This window comes from Megascapheus bottae, chromosome 17, assembly GCF_031878675.1.
Source record: "Megascapheus bottae isolate mThoBot1 chromosome 17, mThoBot2.hap1, whole genome shotgun sequence".
Lineage (NCBI taxonomy): Eukaryota > Metazoa > Chordata > Mammalia > Rodentia > Geomyidae > Megascapheus > Megascapheus bottae.
In genome coordinates this window covers 24,679,510-24,694,712 of record NC_143525.1, presented here as the reverse complement: position 1 = coordinate 24,694,712, position 15,203 = coordinate 24,679,510, and the positions used below count along the sequence as shown (strand labels likewise).

The 15,203-nt window shown below is 50.0% G+C and overlaps 1 protein-coding gene across 1 annotated transcript; it reads right to left on the bottom strand.

Moving 5' to 3' along the window:
• Positions 1–7,757: 7,757 nt before the first annotated feature.
• On the bottom strand, positions 7,758–15,058 carry LOC150051389 (E3 ubiquitin-protein ligase TRIM65-like). Its single transcript, XM_090350254.1, has 8 exons — positions 14,542–15,058; positions 14,391–14,434; positions 13,063–13,727; positions 12,036–12,131; positions 11,638–11,871; positions 9,715–9,877; positions 9,497–9,559; positions 7,758–8,366 (listed from the first exon to the last, which is right to left on the bottom strand). The coding sequence occupies exons 1-8, from the start codon at positions 14,550–14,552 to the stop codon at positions 7,813–7,815; spliced, it is 1,830 nt and encodes a 609-aa protein (XP_090206380.1). The 5' UTR covers positions 14,553–15,058; the 3' UTR covers positions 7,758–7,812.
• Between the last annotated feature and the right edge of the window lie 145 nt (positions 15,059–15,203).

Below are 15,203 nucleotides of genomic sequence, written 5' to 3'. Positions count from 1 at the left end.
TCCATAGAAAGAGTTCTAAAACTTTCCGACCAGGCTTCCTGCCTACCAAGAGACTTTCGCAACACTGCACCAATAGCCTGGGTCCACTGTCAGTGTTGCTGAGTACAGCCAAGTAGCAAACACAACAGCTAACAAGGGCACCTAATCCATAGCTTTCAGAGATAAGCCACTGCCAGGGTTCATCTGAAAGCCCTCTAGAGTGAACTACCATTACTTCTTTCATTCAGGGAGTTCAAGTCAAGAGTCAAACTCCAGAGTTTCAAGTTGAATATGGACTTGTCACCTGTCAAGGCCTCTCCAGGCACTCCCCTGTGCTGATGCAACCATGGAACCACAGGGAGCAAGGCAGGTGTCACAGGAAGATGAACAGACACATAGACAACTCAGTGACATGCACACACATCAGCCACACATTGTGCAGACCTATACACACACACAGAGCCTCGCAGCTAGACACACAAGTAGTTACACACTCTCATCCTTACACGTATATATGGACCCACACTCACCTCCCTCCCTCCTTTACTTTCTTGTGGCACTGAAGCTTATGTGCGCCCTCTCTCTCTCTCTCGCTCTTTCTCTTTCTCTTTCTCTCTCTCCTGTTTTGTCTTGTTCATAGCTGGTCTTCTACCACTTGAGCCTCAGCACCACTTCCGGCTTTTTTCTATATATGTGGTACCGAGGAATGGAACCCCAGCCTTTGCATGCTAGGAAAGCACTCTACCACTAGGCCAAGCTCCTGGCCCAGAGAAGCTGTTTTTCCTGAGTCACTTCAGGTCAAATGTAAGGCAGAATGATGGCAGCTTTTACATTGGACCAATTGTACAGAACTGGTTGATAAGTGACTCAGTCATACTAATAAAAACAAACAAACACACAAACACCTGGGGGCCAGGAGTTGGCCTAGTGGTGCAGTGCTTGCCTAGCATGCATGAAACTCTCTACTTTGTTTTTTATTTATTTATTTTTATTGTAATTAATAAAAGGGTTACATGATATTTGCCAGATAGAAGGTGCATTAATTCACATACATTGATACTCACATGTCTTGGTATGTTTTTTTTTTTTTTTTTTGGTGGCTCATTGGAAATAAGTGTCTCATGGATTTTTCTGCCCAGGTTGGCATTGAACTGTAATCCTCAAATCTCAGCTTCCTTAGTAGCTAGGATTATGAATTGTGTTTTGTTTTAGTTTTTGGTCATGGAGCTTGAACTCAAGGCCTGGGTATTGTCCCTCAGCTCTTTTGCTCAAGGCTAGTGTGTACGTACCACTTTGAGCCACAGCACCACTTCCAGTTTTTTGGTGGTTAATTGGAGATAAAAAGTCTCACTGACTTCCCTACCCTGGCTAACTTTGCACTGTAGTCCTCAGATCTTAGCTTTCTGAGTAGCTAGGATTTCAGACGTGAGCCTGAGGCTTTTTCCCTGGCTTTCTGTGGCCTTTGCTTTGTACCTAACTTTCCCTGAAGCTTTCAAGGAAAGCTTCCTTTCTAGGTCTCAGGAGACTCCTGGTTCTGGGACCAGGAAGCTAGTGACTTCCAGGACAAATGAATCGTGTAACCTTGTTGACCTTCGCTGTCTTTGCTCACAAGGAACCTTGCTTTCAAGGTCTCAGGACATACCTTGCCTTCTTTTGGAAACATTGCCACCCAGCATCCCCAGTGACTTGGCTTTCCCTGGGATAGTGCCCCTCCCACTCTAACAGTTGTATTGATTGGTGTCTTCTTGCCCCTCCCACAGCCCCTCTCACCCGGCCCCTCTTTCTCAGAAATTCAGTTGCTGTAATTCTGGAATTCTTAAGCAGTGAAGTCTAATTGGTCCTTCACAATTTAGCCCTTGCAGCATTCCTAGGAAGCTGGTCCTGACCCCCGCTCCAGGCTGGGCTAGACCCCCGTCCCTCTTATTCCCCTAATAGTGGCTTTCACATCACATGGGAGGGGGTTCCTTCCTTTGTTTGTCCTCACCCCCACTCTTTCTGCCTCCTTCTGTTGGTGCAGGGGAGCAGTGATTTGTTTAGGTTCCCACCCCAGCCTCTATCTAGCTGAGTCCAAAAGATCATTATAATGTGACTCACCTATTCCAGAAAATTCAGAGAAGTGAGAGGCTTGGAGAATGACCTCTTCTCTGCCCGAGCAGGGGTGTGTTCTTCCCTTGGACTAGGAACTGTAATTCATGAGTATAAATGCCTGATGAGCATTTGGGACAAGGAGGAGACAGAGTGAAGGAAGAGGTCACCCTCCCTCCTTTCCCCCCCATCTCCTGTGTATATGAGGTGTTGATGGAGAGATAGGGGTAGTCGGGAGTCCAGGTCATGTGATCTGCTCATCTCAGACCTCCCAGTTCCCCCTCCCCATGTGAAATCAGTAATACCAGCTGCAGGTATTTCTCCTTCATTAGAAGGAGAAACTTTCAATGATGTTTTTTTTTTTTTTTTGTGTGTGTGTGTGTGTGTGTGTGTGTGTGTTGGGGCTTGAACTTCAGCATCTAGACATTGTACCTTTGCTATTTTTTTTTTGCCAGTCCTGGGCTTGGGCTCAGGGCCTCAGCACTGTCCTTGGACTTTCTCAAGGCTAGAGCTCCACCACTTGAACCTCAGCACCACTTCCGGCTTTTTTCTATGTATGTGGTACCAAGGAATCGAACCCGGGTCTTCATGCATGCTAGGCAAGCACTCTACCACTAGGCCAAACTCCCGGCCCCTATTTTTATTTTTATTTTTTTATTTTTTTGCTCAAGTCTGGTGCTGTACCACTTAAGCCCTACCCCCACTTTTTGGTGTTAATTGAAGATATGAGTCCCACAATTTTCCTTCCCCAGGCTAGCTTCAAACACTGATCCTCAGATCTCAGCCTCCTACATAGCTAGGATCACCAGTGCCTGCCCCAGTGAATGACTTTAGATGATGGAGGAGCCCGAAGGCAGGCAGGAGCCATTCGATAACACGGGCCTCGGAATCCTTTCCCTACATCTTTGGACCTGATTACGGTCACAAGTATGAGCCTTTGCTCTAAAGCAGGACTTCAGGGGCAGGGAACCCAGAGTCTGGAATGGAGGTGCAGCCTCCTCTTCCTCTTCCTGCTCTCCTGGGAGAGTCCCAAAGGCAGACAGTAGCTAATTCATGGACCCAAGTAAGGAATCAATGCTTTTCAGCAAAAGCAGTTTGTAAGTTCCCACAGAGGAGGACGACATGTGCTGAAAGCAAGAGGAAAGCACCTGCTCAAAAATCATAAAACCTCGGGAATTGCCAGTAAGTACAGTGGTTCTCACTTACAATCCCAGCACTCAGGAAGTTGAGGGAGGAGGACTGTAATCTGAGGCCAGCTTGGGCTGCATAGTGACACTTTCTTTCAAACAAACAAGCAAGCAAAATAGATGCTTCAAACTCATCCTCTCCCAGGCGGGAAGTTGGTAGCTATATCGACAGCACAATTTCCAGAACTGCTTGGCAAGGAACCAGAAATTGTTTTACCTGTGCTCTTAGGCTTCTGCCACTTTATTATTTATTTTGGCCAAGGAGAGCAACCAAACGGATGTGATTTGACATCTTCACATGGTGACATTTGCATGTGCCTTTTACTTACAAAGGTGCTCTGGGCATTTGGAGAGTGACTTCTGAGAATTGCAGGGTATTTGGGGTTCCTGGTACTTTTTCTTCATCCAGCCACTAAATCCCTGTGGCCTCTTCAAATAGGCCATGAAAGTGACTCCTCTAGCAGGAGCTAGAAATGGAGAAAAAGGAAAACAAAAGCTTATTAGTGTCAGATACTACTCAGGAGGCTGAGAATGGAGGATCTTGATTCAAGGCCAGCCCCAGAAGAGAAATCCAAGAGATTCTTATCTCCAGGTCAAGTGAGAGCTCAAAGCCTTAAGTTTAAGCCCTAGTACCAGCAAGCATGCGTCCCTTCCCTCCCATACCTGCCACAGGACCTCAGCCAGGAAAGATATTGGGCTGCAGGGGAGGTAGAAATGGAAACAGAGCAGGGACAGGTGAGTTCTTTGCTCTCACATTGATGTGGGCACGCAGAGTTTTAGGAGGAGGACAGGGCTGGCACAATAGGGGAAGGAAGTGGATAGAGGAGCTCTTTTTTGGGGGGGTTGGTTGTGGGGCTTGAAGTCTGAACCTAGGTGTTGTCCCTGAGCTCTTCAGCTCGAGGTTAGCACTCTACTGGAGGAGCTCTTTATTTGAGCTACCCACATTCAGGCTTATCTGACCAGGGAAAGGAGCTTTTTTTTTTTTTTTTTGGCAGGGGATGGGGGCGTGGAGGGTTCCTTCAGTCAATTCTTACGAAGTTACCTACTGTGTGTCAAGTACTGTAGACATAGAGATGCAACACTCAGCCCAACCTAAGTCGTAAATCATGCATAGAACCCAATGGGTTGGGAGTTGTGTCTGTGGAGAGGGGGCAACCACACCTGGTGTGGGGAGAGTGGAGCTGGAGCAAGCTAGGCCAGGGATGGGTGTGGAAAGATGCTCCATGCATATAGAGGGGATGACATGGTAAAGGCCAGAGGGGTAGAGAGGACTGGAGGAGTGCATTCCACCAGTAAACTAGCATTTCAACTATACCGGATGTGTAAATTGGAGCAACATGGCCCAGGCTGGCCTGGGCATAAATTCAAAGCCTATTTTTTTAAAAATACCTCTTTAGGGGGTCGGGAGTGTGGCCTAGTGGGTAGAGTGCTTGTCTAGCATGCATGAAGACCAGGGTTTGATTCCTCAGTACTACATACATACAAAACACCAGAAGTGGTTCTGTGGCTCCAGTGGTAGAGCTGTAGCTTTGAGAAAGCCCAAGGGCAATGCTCAGGCCCTGAGTCCAAGGCCCAGGACTGACAAAAAATAAATTAAATTAAAAAAAAAACAAACCTCTTTAGGACTGGGGCATAGCTCAAATGATAGAACTCCTGCCTAGCAAGATCAGGGTCCTGAGTTCAAACTTCAGTACTATCAGTCAAGAAAGAAAGAAAAAATCTAAAGACAAAACACAGCAACTCACATAATATATGTGTCATTTTTTTAATGAGGAATACAGAAATAAAAACTTTTAGTTTTTGCAACAGGGTTTCAATGTGTGTGTGCGCATACATGTGTATGTCCATGTATGCATGTGCGTATGCCCAGCTTGAACTTTTTAAGAGAAAACCATCCTCAGAAACATTCATTTATAGCCTTTCAATCATGTTAGAGGGCTGGGCATGGTGACACACACCTGTAATCCAAGCACTCACAAGACTGATGCAGGTGGGTCCAAAGCTAAGAGACTTGACTGGGATACGGTGAGAAACCTTATTTTAAAACAACCATCACCCCTTCCCTACCAGGAAAAAAATATATATATATAATCTTGAGCAAAAGACAAAAGGCATATATTAGAAAATAGAGGAGGCAGGAATCAAGTATGTTTAAACCTAGTCTGTCCTTCCTTCCTTTCTCCTTCTTTCCCCCCCCCCCCCACATCAGTCATGGAGCTTGAACTCCAGGTCTGGGCCACTGTTCCTTTTTTTTGTTGTTTTCCTGGAGGTTAGCCTCCTACCATTATGAGCCACAGTGCCACTTCAGGTTTTCTGATGGTTAATTGCAGGTGAGAGTCTCATAGACTTTCCTACCTGGGCTGGCTTTGAACCACACTTCTCCTGAGTAGCTAGGATTACAGGCGGAACCACCAGTGCCTGGCTTCCTAGTACTTTTTTTTTTTTTTAAAGAAACTTACTAATGGGCTAGAGGTACAGCCCAGTGGTAGCGTTTTTACCCTGCTCATGCCTGTGAGTTTAAAAGCCCCACAAAACTTTTGCTTAGTAGTAAAAGTAGGTTATGAGGGTGCAGAGGGCATTCCAAGAAGAGTCTCCACCCTGACCTTTCTTCCACAGTGCAGTGGAGAGGAGAGAGTAGGGTTTACTGATATGGATTTTCCTAGAACACTGCTGACCTGACTATTCTGAGTCTTCCTGTTGCATAATCATTCATTTGCTCTGTCACCTATCATCCATCCATCCTATACCTGCCTACTTACCCTCCTAGGACCTTATGCAGCCTTGGTAAAGCACTTTGCCACTGAGCTACATCCTCAAACCAGTACCTGTGTAATGTGCAATGGTCCAGTGAGGACAAATTAGCATTTCCACCTCCTCAAGCATGAGTTCTACCCTTCTACGATATTTTGTCTTCTAAGGTTTTTGCCGAACCAGGACCAAAGAGCCTTGGTCATTTTGATTTGCTAGTCTGAGAATCCCCAGGGCTATGCCAGTGAACTTCTAGTGGCTCCACCCCCACCCCCGCCTCAGTAAGGAATGATTAAGGGACTAAAACACCCCTGATTTGTGTTCCAGGAGAGGCCACTATCCATCACATATCTCAGCCAGTGGAGGAAGCCCCCTCCTTATTGGCTCCCTGGTGGAGAAAGCCTGAGACCCATGTGATGCTGCTGTCTGGTTGGGTCCTGCTTTTGCCTCCTTAGCATTGCTTGACCTCAGCCCAGCCATGAAGGACATTTAGCCCTCCTCTGACTTCCCATTCCAGCCAGGAAAAATAAAAATGGAGGTGAGGCAGCAAGATTGAGGCATTAAGGAGTAAACGTTATCTCATCCTATCACTCCTTGTTGTCCTCAGTCACTAGGATTACTAAGACTGTGGTGGAATGAAAGCCACAGCACCAGTGTGAAGCACCAGGAGGTCACATCTGAAATCCTAGCTATTCAGGAGGCAGAGATGTGACACTCGAGGTTCAAAGCCAGCCCAGGCAGACGAATTCAAGAAGACTCTTCTCAATTCATCAGCAAAAGGTCCAAAGTGAAGTTGGGGCTCAATTGGTAGGGCACCAGCAAAAAAGGCACATAAGAGCGCAAGACCCTGAGTTCAAGTCCTAGTACTCACACATGGGCACACACACACACACACAGAGTGACAGGATCTGGAGCTGAGTGAAGATTCTGTGTTACCATGAGGTCACAGGCAGGCTGGCTCTGAAGAACCAAAGGAGCCGCACCCCTCCATCTCCAGGAGACTTTTGGAGCACAAGGTATACCTCAAGGCTCTGCCTGTCCACTCCAAAATGAAACTCCTCAAGGAGAAAATCATTTCTCCCGAAACAGGCTGGGCCAAGCAGTAGTTCTGGAACACTCTGTGGGGTGTGGTCTGGTGAGCTCTAAGGGTAGTCTCTCCCACCACTTGCATAATTTCCTCTTGAGTGGATCATTAACTTTCCTGAGAGCCCTTGTTTTGTACCCACAAGAACTATGGCTGGCTGAGACTGGAAATGAGGAGGCGTTCCCCACTGGGGTACTGGGACGAGACCTCAGTCAAGGCAGGGACACAATCTCCACAGACTTCCACACGCTTGGCTGGGCAAATCAGGTGGTGGAGGCCAGGATGGGGATGGAACTTCCTGTCGGGGCATGGTTTAATCAACTAGCAAGGCATCCGCAGCCCTGCAGGACGGGAGCACGGATGGTGGGAGACGTGGGGTCAGCAGCCCTGGACCTTACTATGGCCCTAGGGTCTCAGCCCAGTGGTCTTGGGGCTGAGATTGGCCTGAGGTCCTCAGCCCTCCTGGATGAAACCAGAATTTAAACAAGACCCAGTGCCATCTCTCAGTCTAGCTCCTGAGGAGGGAGGACTACAGAGAAGGCACGTAGACACTAGGCCTTAAGGTTTTGGGGGACAAGCCCCCAGTGTGGAATGACAAGGACTGGCTTGAAGGGTGGTAGGGTTGAGCCTTTCGTAGCTGGAACCTCCCCCTCTGGAGGCCACTGGCCTGTCTGTCCATCTTAGAGTCCTGCTTTATTGATTGCCCTCAGAGCAAATGGGTGGACATAACTAGGCCTCGGGGCGTTGCTTGAGCGTGATGGAAGCGCCGCTGCTGACCATGACAGCGGGGTAGAGGGGCTCCAGGAAGGAGGCCAGGAAGTGGTAGAGGAGGCTAACGCCCCCAGCCACACCGTAGAAGGACAGGCAGCCGGCGGCACAGTCCAGGGCCACGCCGAGGGTGCGGTGGTAGGTGCCCTGCAGCACTGTCTGTGTGTTGTTGTGCCACACGGAGAACTTGAGCGAGTCCCACTCCAGGCACCAGGAGTAGGGGTTGCGGCCGAGCAAGTAGAAGATGCTGTGGCAGGGGTGGCTGGGGGCCCGGTTGCGGCGGTAGGTGACCCCCAGACACATCCATGAGTTGGATACCTCGGCCTCCCAGTAGTGGCGGCCTTCAGACAGGCCGCGGGAGCACAGCACCTGCGGCCACTGCTTGAAGCCAGGTAAGGGGTCGCCGGGAGGTGAGGGCTCCAGGGCGACACCCAGATTCAGTACGGAGTGCGTCTCCTTGAACAAGAACAGCTCGTCGCTGGCCGAGGAGGGGTCAAAGCTCAGGTTGCAGTAACCTAAAGTGTAAAAAGGAGGTGGTGGTGGTGAGGGGGGAGGATTGCGGTTGAGCCACTGGGTCAGTGTCCTCAGGGCAAATGTGGAGGAGAGGTAAGCCCCCCAACTTTAGAGGATACAACCTAAAGGATGTGTTGGTACCCCGTCCAACTTGATTTGTTCCACTTGAGGGGACTGGTTGAGACTAAGAACTTCCCCCGCCCCCCTCAAGAACCTAATTTTCTCTCCTGTTTGGTGTCAGTACTGGGACTTGTACTCTCACTTTTTTTTCTCAAGTGTCACTGACTTTTCTGCACTGGCTGGCTTTGAACTGGGATTCTTAGATCTCAGCCTCCTGAGTAGCTAGGATTACAGGCACAGGCTTCACCCATGCCCAGGGCTTCTCCCCCTCTCCCCCTCCTTGCACTTTTTGTTGTTGTTGTTCAGGAGAAGTCTGGGTGGGACTGAGGGAGATTGAAGGGCTCTTGGAGGAGGTGACCCAGAAGGGGACGGCAAAGATGGTACAGCGTCCTCTTGGAGAAGCCACAGACCAGAAGAGGTTCATTGGAAAACTTGGGGCTGAAGAAGAAATGATCAGAGCTCATCCAAGCTTGGATGAGCCCCAGGGGGCTGAAGACAGAGCTTTTCATGCAACACAAGATAAAGAGAGTCGCATAGAAGTTGGTTCACACCTGTGATCCTGGTTACTCAGGAGGCTGAGATCTGAGGATCTCAGGTCAAAGCCAACCCTGGGGCAGCAAAATCTGTGAGACTCATCTGTAATTAACCACCTAAGAGCCTGAAATGGAGCTGCGGCTCAAGTGGCAGAGTATTAGCCTTAAGCATAAAAGCTCAGGGATAGTGCCCAGACCCCAAGTTCAAGCCCCAGGTTGGACTAAAATGAAAACACAAGATGCTTAAGAGAGACACAGCAGAGGCAACACAGGTAGGGTGACTCTGTCTCCTACCCCTCCTAACCAGGGTCCTAGGCCCAGCCAAGTTTGTTTGAGGTGCCCCAGTCTGGAGGGAGAGGTTAGGCAAGGGAAACCAGGCATTTCCCTGGAGGCCTTGGCCTGAAGGCACAGTGGGACATCCCCCCCCCCACTCCCCTACCCCCTGTCCCTTGAGGCCGCACTGAGTTCGGAACACTCACACTGGAGGAGTGCTTTCCTGTCCACAGTAGAAGGCAACACTTCATAGGAGTTCATCTTAATGCCTGGAGGAGATGGGAGGACTTTGCTGAGCACCTTCTCTCCAGCCCAGCAGCCTTCTGGAGAGAGGAAGGGGCATCCTGGAGGCTGTGTCAACCAAGGAAGGTACACACAGGCATCCCACCCCCAGGGGTGCCGCCACAGGCCACCAGACACTGACCCTTCTGAAGGAGTTGGTTGAGGAATCTGAGCCCCATGTCCATCAGCTGGGTGTGGAACTCGGCCAGGGACTCTGGCAGCTGCAGGAAGCTCTGTGCCTCCTCACAGTTGGTCCCCACCAGGGGCTCTGAGCCCGCAGGAAAGTGCTTCAGCCTGGGGAACTCCTGGCATGCAGGGAGGGTAAGATTGGTGCCAGCATTAGCCACCACGCTGGCAGATTCAACCATTTCCTCTGATGCCAGAGGCCCATTTTCAAATGTGGACATCTCTCTTCTCTCTTTCTAGTTGCGTGGGCTTCCTCCCCTGCCCCCCAGTACTGGGGCTTGATCTCAGGGCCCTGCACTCTTCCTTGGCTTCTCCAGTCAAGGCTGATTCTCTACCACTTGAGCAACAGCTCCATTTGTTTTTCATTGTAGTTCATTGGAGATCAAGAGTCTTTTGGGTTTGTCCGTCCTGGCTAGCCTGGAACCTTGATCTTCAAGTTTCAGTTAGGATTACAGATGTGAACCACCACCGGGACCCAGCTTACTTAGATATTTTAGGTTAGGATTCTGCCACCAGCTTGGCTTAGAGCATAATGATTAGAATGATTACTAAAAACCATTGCTTAATTGGTCCAGTAGGGGCTGAGGATGTGGCTTAAGTAATATAGCACTTGTCTAGCAAATTCGACACTCCACATCCTTCCAATCTGTCTAGCGGTATGAGGGAGATAAATTGAGCAGTGATTGCAGAAATTTGTCCAGGGGATTGAAAGCACTTTAAAGGAGGTCTGAACTGGGTGCTCGTGGCTCACACCTATAATCCTAGCTACATGGGAGGGTGAGATCTGAGGATCTTGGCTGAAGCCAGCCAGAGCAGGAAAATCTGTGAGACTTTTATCTCCAGTTTAATTATATATAAAAAAGCTAGAAGTAGCACTGTGGTCTCAAGTGGCAGAGTGTTAGCCTTGAGCAAAAGGGAATCCAGGGATAACACCCTTGCCCAGAATTCAAGCTCCAGCCAAAAAAAGGAGATCTGAGCTGGGCACCAATGGCTCACACCTGTAACCCTAGCTACTCAGGAGGCTGCAATCTGATTATTGTGGTTTGAAGCCAGCCCAGGCAGACAAATCCATGAAATTTTTTTTTGCCAGTTCCTGGGCTTGAACTCAGAGCCTTAGCACTGTCCTTGGGCTTTCTCAAGGCTAGAACTCTACCACTTGAGCCACAGCACCACTCTGGCTTTTTCTATGTATGAGGTACTGAGGAATTGAACCCAGGTCTTCATGCATACTAGGCATGTACTCTACCACTAGGCCAAATCCTGGCCCCCAAATCTATGAGATTCTTATCTCCAGTTAACCAACCAATAAGCCAGAGAGAGCAGAGCCGTGGCTCAAGTGGTAGAGTGCCAACCTTGAGACAAAAAGCTAAGAGTGCACAAGGCCTTGAGTTCAAGCCCCAATACACACATGAAAAGAAAGAAAAGACAAAAAGGTTCCTCTGCTAGGAGGAACCCAGACATATATACATATATATATATTTTGTGTGTGTGTGTGTGTGTGTGTGTGTGTGTGTGTGTGTGTGTGTGTGTGCCAGTCCTGGGCTTGAGCTCAGGGCCTGAGCACTATCCTTGGACTTTCTCAAGGTTAGAGCTCTATCACTTGGGCCTCAGCACCACTTCTGGCTTTTGTCTATGTATGTGGTAACAAGGAATCGAACCTGGGTCTTTGTGCATGCTAGGCAAGCACTCTACCACTAGGCTAAACTCCCAGCCCCCAGACATTTTTTTTTTTTTAATGCTGCCATCTTCTGGCCAGTTCTCATACTCAACCCATATCTCCCATTTGCAGAACCAACCAGACCAGGGCTGGAGAGGAAGAGATTTCACCCACGTGGGGATAGAGGTTAGCAAAGGACCCCAGGGCAGAGAGCGGTCTTGCCTGTAGGAACTGCTCATCGTTTCGGTTGGTGAGCAGGCTGTGGAGCCACACATTGTCCCCTTCCAGCTTCAGGAGCCGGCTGTGGTTCTGTTGAATGGAGCTGTCTAGCTTCGCCAGGGCGACAGCCTCCTCTCTCTCCACAAAATCCAAGACCTTTACCTGCAGCTGTTTGATCTCATGGATGATGTCAGAGAAGCAGATGTTGACCTCATTTCGAACTGTCTGGACCAGCTTCTGGGGTGGGTGCAGAGAGTCATGATTGAGCTCCTGTTCCCTGCTGTTATAGTCCAGAGCCAGCCTGGGCATCCTGTCGGTCTACCTGCCCCTCTCTCCTTCATCATCATCCCCTCCCTTAGCCTAATGCAAGGCTCTGGGGGTGGGGAATGGGTGGACCTTACTGTGAGAAAGGCTACCCGCCCTTGCTGCTTCTGGCTGTCGGAAGCAATGATCAACATCTGGTTCTCCACGTTAGCCTGGGCCTTCCGAACTTCCATCTGCAGGTGGGGTGGGGTAGAGAAAAAGACAAACCTTTAACTCAGAGAATCCCCTGGGCCAGAGAGGCGGGGAAGACACATCTGTTCAAACCCAGAAGAGCTTGGCTTCAGTAAGAATGAGATCAAAACACAATGGCGACCTCCTATCTGCTCCTCTGCTTTTTTGGCCTCTCAACCCCTGGGAGCCTCCTCTTTTTTGGGAAGCCTCAGGTTCTTTCCTCTTGACAGCGAGGACCACAGGATTTCACACCACGGGAAGGGGCTGGGTATGACTCAACAACTTGAGGTAGTCAGGTAGTGCAGGGGCAGGTGGGAGTTGTGCCTCAAGTGACAAAGTGCTAGTCTTGAGCAAAGAACTCAGAACCAGAGGTCAGGCTTGGCACACACACACACACACACACACACACACACACACACACACAAAGAGTGAATGTAAAAAAGGAAGAAAAGCAATATAAGTGGCTCCTGCCTGTAATCTTAACCACTCAAGAGGCTGAGATCTGAGGATCATAGTTCAAAGCTAGTGTGGGCACAAAAGTATGTAAGACTCTTATTTCCAATTAGCCAGCAGAGCTGTGGCTCAAGTGGTAGTGCACTATGCTTGAGTGAAAAAGCTAAAAGACAGTGCCCAGGCCCTGACTTCAAGTCCTAGTCCTGGTGCGCGCACACACACACACACACACACACACACACCCTAAAGACCCCCCAAAAACAATAAAAATACATTATACAAAATTTGAAAGTGGAGGACAGAAGAGCAGGGCTTACCTAACGTAACCTCATGTGTTTGCCACTGTCCACCATTATTGTTGCTGTTATTAATATTCGTTTTCTCGGCAGGGCCTCGCGTCGCAGCCCGCGCTGGCCCTATTTCCCCCCACCCCGCCCTCGGCGGCAGCCAGCGTGATTGGCAGCGGACTCCAGCGCCCACCTGCTTGCGCGAGCGCTCCTCCTCCACGGCGGCCGCGTTCTGGTGCTCCTCCAGCAGGCAGGCCCCGCACACGCAGCTGCCCTCGGCGCGGCAGTACAGCCGGCGCAGCTTGCGGTGCTTGCGGCACAGGCGCGTCTTGAGGTCCCACACGGGCTCCAGCAGCTGGTGGTCCTGGAACATCTGGTCTTCGAAGTGGCTCCGCAGGTGCTTCTCACACAGGGAGGCCATGCACTGCAGGCAAGACTTGACGGACCGCAGCTTCTGCGGGGAGCAAAAGTCACAGGGCACATCCCGGGGGCCCGCCAGGTTCCACAAGGGCCCCGATGCCTGGCTCTTGGCCTGGGTGAAGCAGGCCACCATCTCCCCTAGGATGACATTCTTGCAGAGAATGGGCCTGGTGGGGAAGCCCTCTCTGCACTGGGGGCAGTCGTGTGCCTCGCCCATGGCCGCCTGGTGATCCCAGAAACTTTGGAGGCAGCTCATACAGAAGTTGTGGCCACAGGAGGTGGTGACTGGGTTGCAGAACACATCGAGACAAATGGGACACAGGACTTGGTCTTCTAACATCCGGAGACTGCTGCTGTTGCTTGTCATGGCTTGCCCCCGGGAAGGTGTTTCAGGCTGGCCAGGGAGATGAGGACCTGGGACCTGGTCCTGGGCTGGCCCTGGAAAGACAGAGCAAAGGGAGACTGAAGGAAGCCATGACTGGTGGGGTTCGGCAGGGTGCTGCACCTATCTGCCTGTGGGATCCAGGGAATGGGTCTGTACCCTGGGGATTCTGTTTTGCTTGTTCCAGCTCCATTTCTGGGTGAGAGAGAGGAGGAACACACACACACACACACACACACACACACACACACACACACACACACACACACACACCCCATTGGGGTGGGATGGGAGGGGGAGTCTGTGGCTCACACTTTATAATCCCAGCTACTCAGGGAGGCTGAGATCTGGGGATCGAGGTTTGAAGCCAGTGCAGGCAGGAAAAATCTTGAGGCTCTTCTCTTTTATTAATCAGCAAAAAGCTGGAAGTGGAGCTATAGCTCAAGTGGTAGAGCACCAGTTTTGAGTGAAAAAAGCCCTAAGTTCAAGCCCTAGTACTGGCACACACAAAAAAAAAGAAAGAAAGAAAGAAAAGAAAGAGAAAGGGAGAGAAGGAAAGAAAGAAAAAAGGAAGGAGAGAGAAAGGCAAGAAAGAAAGAAAGGCAGGAAGGAAGGCAGGCAGGCAGGCAGGCAGGCAGGAAGGAAGGAAGGAAGGAAGGAAGGAAGGAAGGAAAGGAGGCACTACTTGACACTTGGAAGGAAAGATCTCAAGAACTTACGTGAAACCTTCTGCATGTCAGGGAGAGCCAGAGACTTCGCTACTCTGTACCAGGAAGGAAAAAAGAACTCGGAATCATCAGTCACCGATATCTTGCCCCACACACACTCACCAGATTCAGCAAAGATCCCCATCCACCTGCTGAGCCCCACCTCAAGTGCATCAAGGCTTCTGGGTGGAGGGAGGGGGTTGAGTACCTCCTCACCTTTCCCTGTGGCTGCTGTGTTGTGGTTTTTCTGTCAAGGTGGCTCCCCTCCTTAAAGACCACTGCAGTTTTGCTCCCTGAGGTCACAATTCAAGTGCAGCCAGTCCCTTCACTCGGCTTGTGATGTCAGCAGGACACAGGTGGGCTAGCTTCAGCCCTGATACATCCTGCTGGTGCACAGGCCAATTGTGTTCCAGAACCTTCATTCCCAGGAGGTGAGGAAGCCATTGGAAGGCCGAGCCACCTCAGCTGACTTAATGGTCTATCCTATGTCTGACTAGAGGGGAAAATGGCATGATCACGGGAGGCTCTTTCATTCCCTCTGGAACCTGGTTCTTCTCTTGTGAATCAACAGGGATGTTGAGGTGAATGACAGACCGAGGCTCCTTCTTGATCAAAAAGTAAGATAGTTCTTAGGTACTGTGGCTTGTGCTTCTCTCATCCTAGCTAGATCAAGAGGGTCAAAGTTCAAATAAAGTCTGGATGAAAACTCAGTGAGACATTGCCTCCCTCACAATAAGCTTAGGTGTGTGGTGGTATACACCTATCGTTTCAGTGAGAGGCATAAGTAGGAAGATCAAAGTCCTGGGTGGCCTTGGGAGAAAATGA